The following is a 13971-nucleotide window of genomic DNA, read 5'->3' as shown; positions in this document are numbered from 1 at the left end:
AAAAAAAAAAAAACTTCGAGTAAGTATTATCAACTATATTTATAGATTTTATTTTAGGATAGTGTCTCCCTATGTTACCCTGGATGGCTTGGTACTTGCTATGAAGACTAGGCTGGCCTCAAACTCACAGAAATCCACTTGCTTCTGCCTTTAAAAAAAAAAAAAAAAAAAATGGGTCTCACTATCTTTTCTAAAAAAAAAAAAAAAAAAAATGGGTCTCACTGTCTTCTCAAGACTAGCTTCAAATTCCTGGAGTACTTCTGTAAATCTGTTTTTCTTTCTTTCTTTTTGAGACAGGGTCACGTTATATAGCTCTGGTTGGTCTAAAGGTGGCTATGCAAACCAAGCTGGCCTCCAACTCACAGAGATGTATCTGTCTGGCCTTGACTCCTGATTGCCATCATGCCCAGCCTGTGGGAGACATTTTTACACACTTCTCTGCCTAAGCTTGTGAATTAAATATATCAAGAAAATGGAAGATGAGTAGCTAGATGTTATAGTTTATAAGTCTAATCATATATGAGATATCTAACATATACAAAAATATACATCTATCACATGTATGTATACATGAAGGAGACTATGTCTCAATAATCTAAGAAACCGGGCTGGAGAGATGGCTCAGCACTGAAGAGCACCAGCTGTTCTTCCAGAGGACCCAGATTTAATTCCCAGTATCCACCAGGCAGTTCGTATCCATCTGGAACTCCAGTCTCATGGATTCAAACAGCATCTCCTGGCCTCCATAGGCACTGCATGTATGTGGTGCACAGATATACATGCAGACAAAACACCCATATACATAAAATAAAAAGATAAAGTTAAAAAATTAAATACTTAAAAGGAAACAATCTAAAGAATGAGAGTCAGACAGAGCGTATACTATGGCCACATGTGAGTCAGACAGAGCGTATGCTATGGCCACATGTGAGTCAGACAGAGCGTATGCTATGGCCACATGTGAGTCAGACAGAGCGTATACTATGGCCACATGTGAGTCAGACAGAGCATATACTATGGCCACATGTAGGAAATTCAGAAATTAGTAATGAGAATATGTGCTCCCTCCCTCAAAAATATAAATTCGGAAAATAAAAAGATAGTAAACTTCTAAATAATGCATGAGTAAAAATAGAAATTATGGGCCTGGTGGTGGTGCATACATTTAATCCCAGCATTTGGGAGGCAAAGGCAAGCAGATCTCTGTGAATTCCGAATTTAGCTTTGTCTACAGAGTGAGTTCCAGGACAGCCAGGGATACTCAGAAAAACCCTTTCTCAAAAAAAAAAAAAAATTTAAAGTAAACAACAACAACTAATAGGAAGAAGAAGAAGAAGAAGAAGAAGAAGGAGAAGAAGAAGAAGAAGAAGAAGAAGGAGAAGGAAAGAAAGAAAGGAAAGGAGAAGAAAGAAAAGGAGAAAGTAATTATGAAAGTTATAAACTATTTAAACTGAGCAATAAAAGATACTAAATTTAAACACTTAGAAGATCCAACAATAACAGTATAGTTGGATGGGATTTTAGAGCCATGAATGCACACATTAAAACCAGGCATAGTGGAATATGCCAGCAATTCCAACCCTTGGGAGGTGGAGTCAGAGGGATCAAAGTCATTCTTGGCTACACATCCAGGTAGCTGGGATTATATGAGTCAATCTATCTGTCTCTCCCCCTCCCTCTCTCTCTGTCCCTCTCTCTCAGCACATATTAAAAAGTAAGAAATACCTCTTACCAAAACTAAAAGACAAGGTTCAAAACTAATAAGAATACTTAAAAATATGTTTAAGTATTAAAAAATACTAAAAAACAAATATACATTTAGAATACTAAACAACAAAACAACAACAAATATACTAAACAAAACAAATATATCCAAGGCTGATCAAGAAAGAGAGGTCACACATAAATACGTGTGGTGGTTTGGATGAGAATGGCCTCCCATAGGGTCATATGTTTGAGTACTTGGTCCCCAGTTATTGGAACTGTTTTAGAAGGATTAGGAGGCGTGGCCTTGTTGGAGTGGGTGTGTCACTAGGGGTGGGCTTTGAGGTTCCAAAGTCTATACCAGGCAGTCTGACTGTCTCTCTTCCTGCTGCCTTCAGATCAAGATGGAAAGCTCTCAGCTACTGCTCTAGCACCATGCAGGCTGGCCTACCTGCCAGCTGCCATGCTCCCTGCCGTAATTCTCATGGACTGACCCTCTGAAACTATAAGCAAGGCCACAATTAAATGCCTTCCTTTATAAGTTGTCTTGATCATGGTGTCTCTTCACAGCAATAGAACACTAACTAAGACAACATGGTATTATGAATGCAAAAAATATTTATAGCATTATAACAAGGAGAGAAAGGATATTTTGTGCCAAAAAATTTGTAAACTCTCCATTTTTATACAATGGTTTAAAAATACTGACTCAAGAAGAAAAAGAAAAAGAAAACCAGACTAGATTAATAACCACTAAATAAACTAAAGATAGTTTAGAATTTTCTTTAATCCCCAAAAGACACTAGAATAGAAAGTTTTTAATGGGCAACTTTTGCTAACCCTTAGGGAAAAGATCACCCTGCATTATAAAACTGTTTCTAAGAACAACACAAAGAAATCTATCAATCTCATGTTAGAAGCCTAGCATGAGCTTGATATCTAAACTGAATAACAAATGAAACAAAATTATGGCACAAGCATGATGGCACATACCTGTAATCCTAGCAACTGAGAGATAGAAGCAGGATCAGAGTTCAAGGCCAACCTGTACTACATGAAACAGTATCTAAAAAGAATATGGGCCAATATTATTGTACTGGCTGGTTTGTGTGTCAACTTGACACAAACTGGAGTTATCACAGAGAAAGGAGCCTCCCTTGAGAAAATACCTCCATGAGATCCAGCTCTAAGGCATTTTTCTCAATTAGTGATCAAGGGAGGAGAGCCCATTGTGGGTGGTGCCACCCCTGGGCTGGAAGTCTTGGGTTCTATAAGAAAGCAAGCTGAGCAAGCCAGGAGAAGCAAACCAGTAAAGTAACATCCCTCCAAAAAAAAAAAAAAAAAAAAAAAAAAAAAATCCCTCCATGGCCTCTGCATCAGCTCCTGCTTCCTGACCTTCTTGAGTTCCAGTCCTGACTTCCTTTGGTGATGAACAGCCATGTGGAAGTGTAAACTGAATAAATCCTTTCCTCCGCAAGTTGCTTCTTGGTCATGATGTTTGTGCAGGGATAGAAATCCTGACTAAGACAATTATTTATAAACATGTATGTAAAAATCTTCAAGGAATAAATAGTCAAAGATCTAATCATATTTTAAAAAATAGAACAAGACTGCTTTTTAAAAGTGCTAGGGCTCCATATACCCATTTGTGCCCATTTGTGCCCATTTTTGCCCATTTTTGGTTTTGTCTTTGGTCAAAACAAAACAAAACAAAACCCGATTGTTAGCCGTGGGCTTCATGGGACTTCATGGGCTTCATGGGACTATACCTCACAGCCTCTTTTGCAGGTAGGCTCCCCCATGTGATGTAGTTATAGTAAATATGGCCTAAGTGAAGGTGTTGTAATTTCCAAGAAGTCCTTTATAAAAGAAGTCAGTATCCTCCTCTTTCTACCCTCCTTCCAGCTGATAAGAATACAGATGTAGTAAATATAATTTTTAAACTACACTCCTGGGGCTGGAGAGATGGCTCAGCGGTTAAGAACACTGACTGCTATTCAGAAGGTCCTGAGTTCAAATCCCAGCAACCACATGGTGGCTCACAAACATCTATAATGTGTTCTGACGCCCTCTTATGGTGTGTCTGAAGACAGATACAGTGTACTTACATAGCCGGGCGGTGGTGGCGCATGCCTTTAATCCCAGCACATGGGAGGCAGAGGCAGGCGGATTTCTGAGTTCGAGGCCAGCCTGGTCTACAGAATGAGTTCCAGGACAGCCAAGGCTATACAGAGAAACCCTGTCTCGAAAAAAACCAAAAAAAAAAAAAAAAAAAATTTATAAACTACACTCCTTTTTTGGCTCTGAAGTCATACAAAAAGGTGGGAGAGCAGGAAATGAGAAGGAGCCTGGGGGTCCTGACACCACATTGCCTACGTCAAGGCTAGCTTTCTCAAAGCAAGGAATATACTTGCTTATGACACTACTGAAACCCTGTAAAGCCAAATTTAATCTAAGCACACAAAAGGATCAAGCAGAGATTATCCCAAGTTTGAAAGACTAGACCAACATGGAAAATGTATTCATCTATCACATCACATTCCACATAGAACAAGAAAGTCTAAGATCATCTCGGTAGACTCTCAACATTCAATTAAATTCTACTCAGATCTTATATTTTAAAAATGAAGACGAGGATGTAGCTCAGTGGTAGAGCTCTTGTCTAGCTTGTGCAAAGACTTAGATTTGAGTCCCAGCACCAAAAAGAGCTGGGGGTGGGGGGAAGGGTTTTCATTTTTTAAAGCCCTTGATAGAGTAGGAATACGAGAGAATTCCTAAATACAACAAAATGGTGCCCATCATAGTTTATAACAAATGTCATCTTTAGATGTCTATCTTGGAGACTGGAGAGACAGGTCAGTGATTAAGAGGGGCTGCTCTCCAGAGGGCCCAGGTTTGATTCTCAGCACCCAGGTGGCAGCTCACAACCATTTGTAACTAGAGTTACAAATGGGATCTGACATCTTCTTCTGACCTCTAGGGATCCTGCATGCACATGGTGTGTGGATATACAAGCAGGCAAAACATCCATACATATTAAATAAAAATAAACAAAGTATATCTCTGGTCCAGTGAGATGACTTAGCAGCTAAAGGTTCTTTTTGTTGGGTCTGACAATTCATCTTTGGGACCCACAACATGGAATGAGAGAAACAAACCTTGCAAGTTATTCTATGACTGCCACACACACACACACACACACACACACACACACACACAGATAAATCAGGAATAGGATGAACCCACCACCACTCAACAGGGAGTTGAAGTCCTCCTTGATACATTATTATATGAAAAAAGATTTAAGCAATGCCTTACTCTGTACCCCTGCCTGGCCTGGAATTTACTATGAAGGTTGGCTGGCCTTGAACTAACAAAGGTAGAATCTGCTTGCCTCTGCTCCCCAAGTGCTGGGACTAAAGATATTCATCATCATGTCCAGCAAAGAAAAATAAAATTTAAGATTCGCACTTGAAAGAAATATCCTCACTCGAAGAAAATAATTAACTGTATAGAAAAAATTCATCACAATTATCAGATAACTTGAGACTTGAATAGGCCAGCAAGATTGCTGAATACGAAATAAATATCCAAAACTTAATAGCTCACAAATACGATCGCTGTCCAGTTATAAATGCCATAGGAGAAAGGTCTGTTGTAATAACCACCAGAGTTTAAACGCCACCCAGAAGCAGCCTTCTGCATCATAAAAGTCATCCTGGCTAACTTCATTTTCTCTATTCCTTCCTCAGACTCATTCTCCATTTAATGCTGGCCATGATGTGGTGGAACACTCCTATAATTCCAGCATTGGGAATTGAAGGCAGGGGGATTGGAAGCTCAGGGTTGGCCTCAGCTACATAAGGGAATTCTAGGCCAACTAGGTACATATGAGAACCTCTCTTTTTAAAAAGAAGAGAGAGAAAGGAAGGAAGGAAGAAAGAAAGAAAACCTCCACTCAGTAGTTAATGCTCTTTTGTAAACATAAATTAAAGTGTGTTGGGCTATTCCTTTAACCTTTTAATAGCTACTCATTACTTATAATTAGAGCCCGTTCTTTTAGCCTGTGCCCAGGCATTATCCAGCTCTCTCTCAGCACTGTCCACCCCCTCCACACTGGCCACATGACCGTTCCCCCAGATCCCAACACATGCCCGAGTCTTTCCACCTCCCCATGAGCTATTCCATCTTCCCAAATGCTCACCCTCATCATCAGCCCAGTATGCTCCTCTCCCGCAGCTCTTAAGTTCACTTTACCCCCTTTTTTCTTTTGTAGCTCCTGTTATGCATTATGCCATTACACAGAATCCTGGTTTAATCATGGGTTATTTACTGTCCTGACTTCCCTTTAGCCTGTACGTTCTATGGGCAAAATTCATGCCTTTGACAGTTCCCAGGGCATTCAATACACAGCCCAGGAGCTGTCAGACACCAAGGCTCAGTAGTTATCTGCTGAGTGACATCATCAGTGGATGGCTGGGCGCTCATCAAAGATCCGCTGCACCATTGCAGGTCTCTGGCTTGTTAGAAGGAATGGAGGACCACCCTCCAGTATGGACCTATCTAGATGAGGGGTCAAAAGGCCTTCCAGAGAACCAATGAAGACTTGTGGGTTGCTTTTAGAGAAGTCAGGAAGGAGTGTGGATCACTGTCTCCATCCATGACTCTTAGTCCTCTCAAGGACTCAAACCAGGGTTTGATGGGCTTTGCCATGCAGAGTCACTGTTCCATGTTTTTTATGGCACGTTAAGGGTTTGGAGGACAGTGGCTGTGGGAATGGGTCAGGCAACTGGGCAGCTTTTGCCACCCCAACATCTCAGGAGCACACGGTGTTTCGTGGAGCTACAGTAATAGGAAGAGGACAGAAACAGTGACTCCCCTGAGGACCTCAAGACTTGACTAGGCACTCAAACAAAGCCACCTTAGGGGGTCTCAGAAACTGTAATAACCCTGGGAGGGTTGGAAAGCCCTGTAATGGTGCCTGCGAACAGCTATGGAAAACTGCTACGCAGGCTCCAGGTGCCTTCCTGCCGGGGATTCGGCCTTAATGTCTACCATTACCATGAAGCCCGCAGAGCCAGTGCCAAGAAGGTTCCCAGCCACAATACTCCAGCCTGCCAGCCTAGTGTCATTGCAGCCCAGAGGACATGTAGGGCCACAGTGGCACTGCCACCTGGTCATTAGAGAAAGTATCTCCCTACGGGCTCCCCCGCAAAGCAGAGAGGACTCTTTCCAGGACTCCCTCCAGAGCTCACAATGTTAATTCTTCACCTGGAAATTAAGGAGGTGATGTTTCTGAGGCCACCTAATGCCAGAATAGTGGCTGCTGGCAATTCTAGTATCTCTGATTCACCACCAATTCAGGCACATAATAGGTACCCCCTACTGGTTAAATGCTTGTGCGAGCCAAGTGAGGAGGAGTGTTAGAACTGCCAGGGACCCAGGAGACGCAATCTTCCTGTTTGTTTGTTTCTTTTGAGCTCATACTCCTGCACACCACAGGATGTAACAAGGGACTGGCAGAATCCTGTTATCTCTGGCTAAAGGACAATTGCTGGAGGCCTGCTCAGCACCAACCTATAACCCACCCACGCCCATCCCACCCACCCCCGCCCCCTACAGCCCTCTTCCTCCCCCTGACCACTGTATCTCTCCTGCAGCCTCTGATCTTCTGGCTTGGCAGGAGTTCAAGCACTCAATGTAGACTTCATGGCTACCGTGGCAACATCGGTGTAGGACACATATATACCCTGACTCCTCCCCAGTAGAAAGGTATGGGGAGAGGTAAAGCATTTACATATTCAGTGGTAAAGCATTTCTCATACAAGAACCAGGACCTACATTTTCTCTCCCAGAACCCACATTAAAAAGCCAAATATGGTGGCACTGGGAAGGCAGAGGCAGGAGGATTCCTGGGTCTTAGTGGCCAGCCTAATTGGAGAGTACTAAGCCATTGAGAAACCTTGTGTCAAGAAAATGAGGTGGAGCCCGGCAGTGGTGGCGCATGCCTTTACTCCCAGCACTTGGGAGGTAGAGGCAGGTGGATATCTGAGTTCAAGGCCAGCCTGGTCTACAGAGTGAGTTCTAGGACAGCCAGGGCTACACAGAGAAACCCTGTCTCGGAAAAACCAAAAAGAAAGAAAGAAAGAGCCGGGCGGTGGTGGTGCACGCCTTTAATCCCAGCACTTGGGAGGCAGAGGCAGGCGGAGTTCGAGGCCAGCCTGGTCTACAGACTACAGAGTGAGTTCCAAGACAACCAGGGCTAGTCAGAGAAACCCTGTCTTGAAAAAAACCAAAAAAAAAAAAAAAAAAAAAAAAAAAAAAAAAAAAAAAAAAAAAAAAAAAAAAAAAAAAAAGAAAGAAAGAAAGAAAGGAAGGAAGGAAGGAAGAAAACAAGGTGGGCTAGTGAGATGGCACAGAGAGTACTTGCTGCAAAATCATTGTGGAAGGTAAGAAGCAACTTCTGATAATCTCCAGACACACACACACACACACACACACACACACACAGCTGTACTCTCATTTCTAGGGAAATAGCCCATGCAAGAACAGTAAGCCAGCAGAGACATTTACACTTGTAAAATTTACATAGCCCTGGCTCCCCTTCACTCTCAAACCCCAACGACACCTGAGAGACCCACACACACTGTGACCTACCTCTTGTCCTCTTCCACCTGAACGCCAATGGAGTGGAATTCTCTTCTGCTCCTGTTCTCGGTGTCCGAGTCTGAGATTGTCTCCACCTGGTGGCAGGGTAAAGGCGTCAGTGGCTGTGGCTAGCCAAAGAAACACATGGTCCACGTCGAACTAGAATGGCCAGACATGGCTAGGTACCAAGCTAGCTGGTAAGTCCCAAACAAATGAGACCTGGGAAGGGCGATGGACTGTTTAGAGGCAGCCTCTTCTATCAATGAGCAGGATGGGTCTCCTTACAACCCAGGGAAATGTGTTTGCTTGTTAAGGTCTGTGTATGCAGAAGTCCTTTTGATTTCCCTCCATCCATTCCCCACGACACAGAGCCAGAGTCTAGATAGCTATTACTGCCAACTATACCTGCACCCCAATGGACGGCCGCCATTTCCGCTGTCGCGCCAAGCTCCGCAGCTCCTCCCGGCCAGGGATGGTCTTGATGATGAGTGTGGGGGGCTTGGGGCTGGCACGGGGCGGCACTGGTGCCAACTCGAGGGTGCGTGCGCCCATGGTGGGGCCGTCCAGCCCGTCCGCGGAGCTGCAGCGCCGGGCCGGGCCCTCTGCTGCGGTGAAGCTCTCATGGGCAGAGTCGGTGCTGCTCTGGGCGGTGATGGAGATGCGGGGTGGGGCCTGGCTTCCCGTCGGGATGGGGGGCGGGGCCTTTCTGAAGTTAAAGGCTGCAGACGGGGGCGGGGGGGATGCAGAGAGTCGCCCATCATCCCCACACAGCCACACCCACGTGGTACACAGGACCCTTTGGCCGAGGACCATTCCTCCCGCCTAATCCTACCCAGAGAGAGAAGCGATGGGCACAACTGGCGGTCGGGGGCAGACCGAGGGCATACTCACAGGAGCCGGGCCTCCCTGAGACAGAGGCAGGGGCAGCAAGGAGGGGTAGGCAGTCGTCGTCTTGAGAGCAGCCGGCCTGGATGGCCCGGAGGTAGCTGTGGCTCCGCATGCGGAAACAGCCGGGCAGGTCCAGGGCGTCCACGGCCTGGGACTCAAGCTCCCCAAACACGGACCCGCACACGGCCTCCAGCTGCTGGTTAAACTCTTCACTTAGCTGAGGAGGGGACCAGAAGGACCTTTATTGAGATGCTGAGATAGGATAGGGTCAACTAGGAGAGCACCTAGGTCTACAGTAGTCGCGACTCTGTGTGACCCTTCTCCACTCGGAGGCAGGAGGTTCTCCAGGCCTGTCTTGGGATAACACTGGTCCATTCTTCTCCTAGACACACAGACCCCAACCTACACCTCCCTTCAGGGATGCTGTATGCTAGCAAGACTCGAGACCTCCACCTAATCCCATGCCTAACAGGACTTGAGACTTCCACATCGTCACATGCCTAACATCTCTCTCACTCGATCCTGGCGGAGGGAACCAGGAACTAACATCACCCTCCCGGCCAGCTTCCGGGGAGAGTATACAGCCAACTGCAGGAGTGAACACTTTGTTTTGGTTTCGCATGTAGTTTTTTCTAAGACCAAACTCATTGTCACCCAGGTGGGCAGCAGAATTCAGAGCACCCCTCCTGCCTCAGTCTCTCCAGTGGATGGGACCACAGGTGCTCCTCACCGTGCTTGGCTATGAACTGATTAAAAAAGCAATAGTCGAAAGATCTTTGACAAAGGGCTGGTAGACAATGACAAGTAATGCAGCAAAGTGTCCTATAAGTGTCCCAAGCCACTCCCTGCTTGCTATACACACCTACTAACTATGGCTCTCCTTTAACCGACTGGCCACTGTCCTGTCCCTACCATCATGAATATGTCAATAGCACAGCACAGGTACAAAACCCAAGCATCACACTCCATGGGTACAAACCTGACCTTGGGCTTCCACTCAGCCAAAGCATGGAGCTTCCTGCATGAGCCACAGTGTAGAGTCACCTGTGAAAATCCACCACTTTCTAGGTGGTGGCCCGGGGGAGGGTGTAAAAATCTGGGGACCTCAGTTTGCTCACCTGTTCAGTGGGAATGCTAAGGGTGCTAGCTTAGGGCTGCCGAGAGAATTGAAATAGACACACATTCGGAGCAGAGACCAGCACAATGTGAACCCTCCGTGGCATATGGATGTCCCAGGGCCTACCTGGTAAACACAGGCCAGGTGCACATAAGGACTACACCACTGTCACCACTGAACTGGCTGAGGGTTATCCAGAGCCCACTGGATGAAGTCCTGGATGAGGTTCTCCAAAACATCCCAGGGACACTACAACAGCAAGGGTATTTTGTAACCTCTACCTGGAAAGATTCGTGTCACTACAATGATCTGTAGTGGCAAACTTGAAAGTGTCCTTAGGTAGAACACAGCTCACTCTCCTTAACTCGCTCTCCTCAGTTGTATGGAATCTCACCAGACTCTGCCAAACTATAGCAGGCATCTCCAGTGCCATCTACCAGGCTCAGGGAAGCAGATAAACTGCCCAAGGATACCCACCTGGTGGGCAGGAAAACTGAATTGCAACAGCTTGTGTCTTAGGTCCCCTGTAAAGTTGGCTGGTCCTCGGAATCTCTGAGGAGCTTGTGGAACCTGCTGCTCGAGGTACCGTTGTTGTTCTCTGCTTTTGCTACTTAGAACCAAAAGTGCTGAAATATTCTGAGCAAAAATGAAGCTCCCAGATTTTTATATCCCCAGACCACAGTCCTAGAAAATGGTGGATCTTGAGTTCACCAAGTCTATTCTGTGGCTCTTGTGTAGATCCAAGGAATGACACAGGACTGTGTCTGTATCTTTTGGACTTCCCGTGGCTTTTCTCAAAGCAACTTGGTTGGCAGTGTGCAGAAGTCCAAATACTGTGCAGGATGCTCAATCCTGAATCATGTGAGTCCTCGGCAGTGGCTCTCCCAGGATCCCAGTATCTAGCTCAGTCCGCCTCTCCAGGGCATCCAGGACAACATGGTACCGGGTAGTTCTCAAAATTCTGGAGCTCAACTAACTGTTCTTCCTGCCCTTGAGGGGCTCCCTGCTAAAACTATCCAGCCCAAAGAGTTCTGCCCAGAGCACAGAGGAGCTGATCTAACCCTGGTCAAGGGTGCTCTTGGGGCCTCCAAGATAAGATGACTCTCTTAAATCCCAAAACCATGGCCCTCTTCCATGTGTAAAGCATGAGGCACACAGTAGATGTTCAATAAACGCTGGCAAAGCCCATGAGCAGCAAGAGTGTCTTGGATCATGTTGACAAGACCACTCAGAAAGAGAGGCCTCTCTTTTCCAGGGGATACCAAGCCCTTAAAATTCCACCCACAGGTATATGCGGAATGAACTCCATCCAAAGCAGACAGAGGGGATAGATAGAGTGAGAGAAAGCAGCTGCCAGCTTCCAATGGAACTGGCCAAGAGGTGACTTGGTCCCAACAATGAGGCAGGACCCCAAGGAAACCACAGGCACATAAAGACTCCATGAGCTGATCCAGGCTACTTGTGACTATCAAATGATAGCATTTTACTGTGAATATTCCCATTATCCCTACGTGGACTTCCACTCTATTTCTCCCAATACCCACTTGCAGGAGAGTTAGAGTCCTCTTGGGAAATAAGATCCTCAGCCTGACTTCAACCTGAGTCAGAACCACAAGCTGTTTTCGCACGGAGAGGAAAATACTTCGTCTGGATCTAATTGGAAATTGTCCATGCTAGAGTTGGTGGGTCCAGCTGGAGGCCGGGCAATATTCTGGATACCCAAAGGACAGTATTCGTTTTAGCTAACCTTTGGAAATGCCTCCGATTTCAAAGCAGTCTATGACATTGGCTTAAGCATAGTTGGTTTTATATGCATAGCTGAGCTCACAAGAAAAGCGAGATCAGTCCCCAGGGGACCAATGCAAAGAGGAGCCTGGGAAATCAGAATATGAACTGTGTGTGCCAATGCTGCAAACAGGCTGGTGGAAGCAGAAGGTTGGAGGCAGGGGCAGGGGCTACTGGTCTCAGTAACCAAAGGTTTACGTTTTACCACCCACTCTGGTGCAGGAGTGAGCCTTCGGGCCTGTGCGAAGCCCAAATGAGATGCAGAAATGAGAACCTTCATAAATCTTAATGATAATGTAAACTAAAAAAACAAAAACTATCAGTTATAATCACAGGCCCATGACAAGGAAGTCAGTCTGCAGCTGAGATACCAAGGAGAGGAAGGAAGGCTAACCCTCTATGAATCTGTACACACAAACTAGTCTTCCTACAGTCTCAGGACTCATGTGTGTGCATGGGCTGGCATGGCCCAGATTAAAAATTAACATCAAGCAGTCTCAGATCAGGAATGTTCCAACAGAAACAACCACAGAATGTATCCCAGGAGATCACGCCTCACTGAAGCTGCTCTGGCCTCACCCAGAGGACGCCACATTGGAGAGGGGGTAGCCTCATCTATTTCCAAGATAAGATAGCCTTGTCTACAAGTCAATAACACCCTTAATGGCACATACTTCCTCTGGAATGTGGGCTAGATTCGGTGGTGCACTTCTGAAGAATAAAATGTAGCAGACAGAATGGTTTCCACCTTAGTTTCTGTCTCTCTGCCTCCCACCCCAGCAATCTCTCTCTACCATCACTACAAAGGAGGTAAAACTCTCATCACTGCCCAATAAGCATGGAGGGCTGAGGTTTCTCAACAGCCATGTGGGTCCGCATACAAGCAAATCTTCAAGGCTGTGAGATAACTGCAGCCTGCCCATCACCTTGACTGCGGCCTTGTGGGACACCATGCCCAGGCGTACGGGGCTAAGGTGTACCCAAGGGAACTGGCCCACAGAAATCAGAAAATAATTTAAGGCCCTTTGTTTAGGCAACTTATCAAGTAGTCATGGGTAACTAATTCAAACTATGGCATAAGAAAAGAGCTAAATCATTACTGGGCTAAGTCATCCAGAAGTCAGGCATTCTGTTGCAGCAGCTAACGTTACCTTAGCTACAATAAAACCTCCTTTAAGCCGGGCAATGGTGGTGCATGCCTTATGGTGCTTTGTGATTATGAGGGCTTCTGTTGTTGTTTGTTTGGCTTTGTTTTGAATTTTGTTGTGGGTTTGGTTTTGAGTTCCTTGTTTGTTGTCTTTGAACAGGGTCTCCTGTAGCCCGGGCTGGCTTTGAACTCACAGTGGAGCCAACACTGGCCTTGAATTCCTAATGCTCCTGTGCCTACCTCCAACGTGTGTTGGAGTACCAACAGTGCCTGGCTAAATAATGTTGTTTTAAGACAAGTCTCCATTTTGCCCAGGATAGCCCCAAAATGCTAGGCTCAAACAATCCTCCTGCCTCATTCTCCTAAGTACTGAGGCTATCTGCACCCAGTATTAAACTCTGTTTAAGAGTTTATAAATTAAATGATAAAACTAGGTGAGTGCTTGTAGTCCCAGAACCCGAGGTGGAGGCAGGAGGATCAAAAGTTTCAGGGCCTCCTCCACTACAGTTGAGTTCTATACAAGCCCATCTCAAAAACAACAACAACAAACAAAACAAAACCAACCCCACAAAGTTTAAAAAAAAAATCAGCAAAACCAAAAAGTTGCCTTGGGGGTGGATATTAAAGATTTGAAAGGGAACCCCAAGAAATTTCTAAAAATTTAAAAAAAAAAAAAAAAAAA

At 45.5% G+C, this 13971-nt stretch overlaps 1 protein-coding gene across 4 annotated transcripts in view; it reads right to left on the bottom strand.

The window, feature by feature from the left end:
- The window catches only part of Dlgap3 (DLG associated protein 3), a 69291-nt gene that overhangs the window by 14394 nt on the left and 40926 nt on the right, over window positions 1-13971 (bottom strand). For all 4 annotated transcript variants that reach the window (XM_031378705.1, XM_031378706.1, XM_031378704.1 and 1 more), the window contains exons 6-8: window positions 9244-9457; window positions 8758-9071; window positions 8362-8447 (exon numbers count right to left, since the gene is read on the bottom strand). In XM_031378705.1, coding sequence (XP_031234565.1) covers window positions 8362-8447; window positions 8758-9071; window positions 9244-9457 — 614 coding nt within the window. The remainder of the gene's footprint in view (window positions 1-8361; window positions 8448-8757; window positions 9072-9243; window positions 9458-13971) is intronic.

This window comes from Mastomys coucha, unplaced genomic scaffold, assembly GCF_008632895.1.
Source record: "Mastomys coucha isolate ucsf_1 unplaced genomic scaffold, UCSF_Mcou_1 pScaffold18, whole genome shotgun sequence".
In the NCBI taxonomy this organism is placed as follows: Eukaryota; Metazoa; Chordata; class Mammalia; order Rodentia; family Muridae; genus Mastomys; species Mastomys coucha.
Note: the sequence above shows the minus strand (reverse complement) of the source record. Positions and strands in the feature narration are given on the sequence as shown.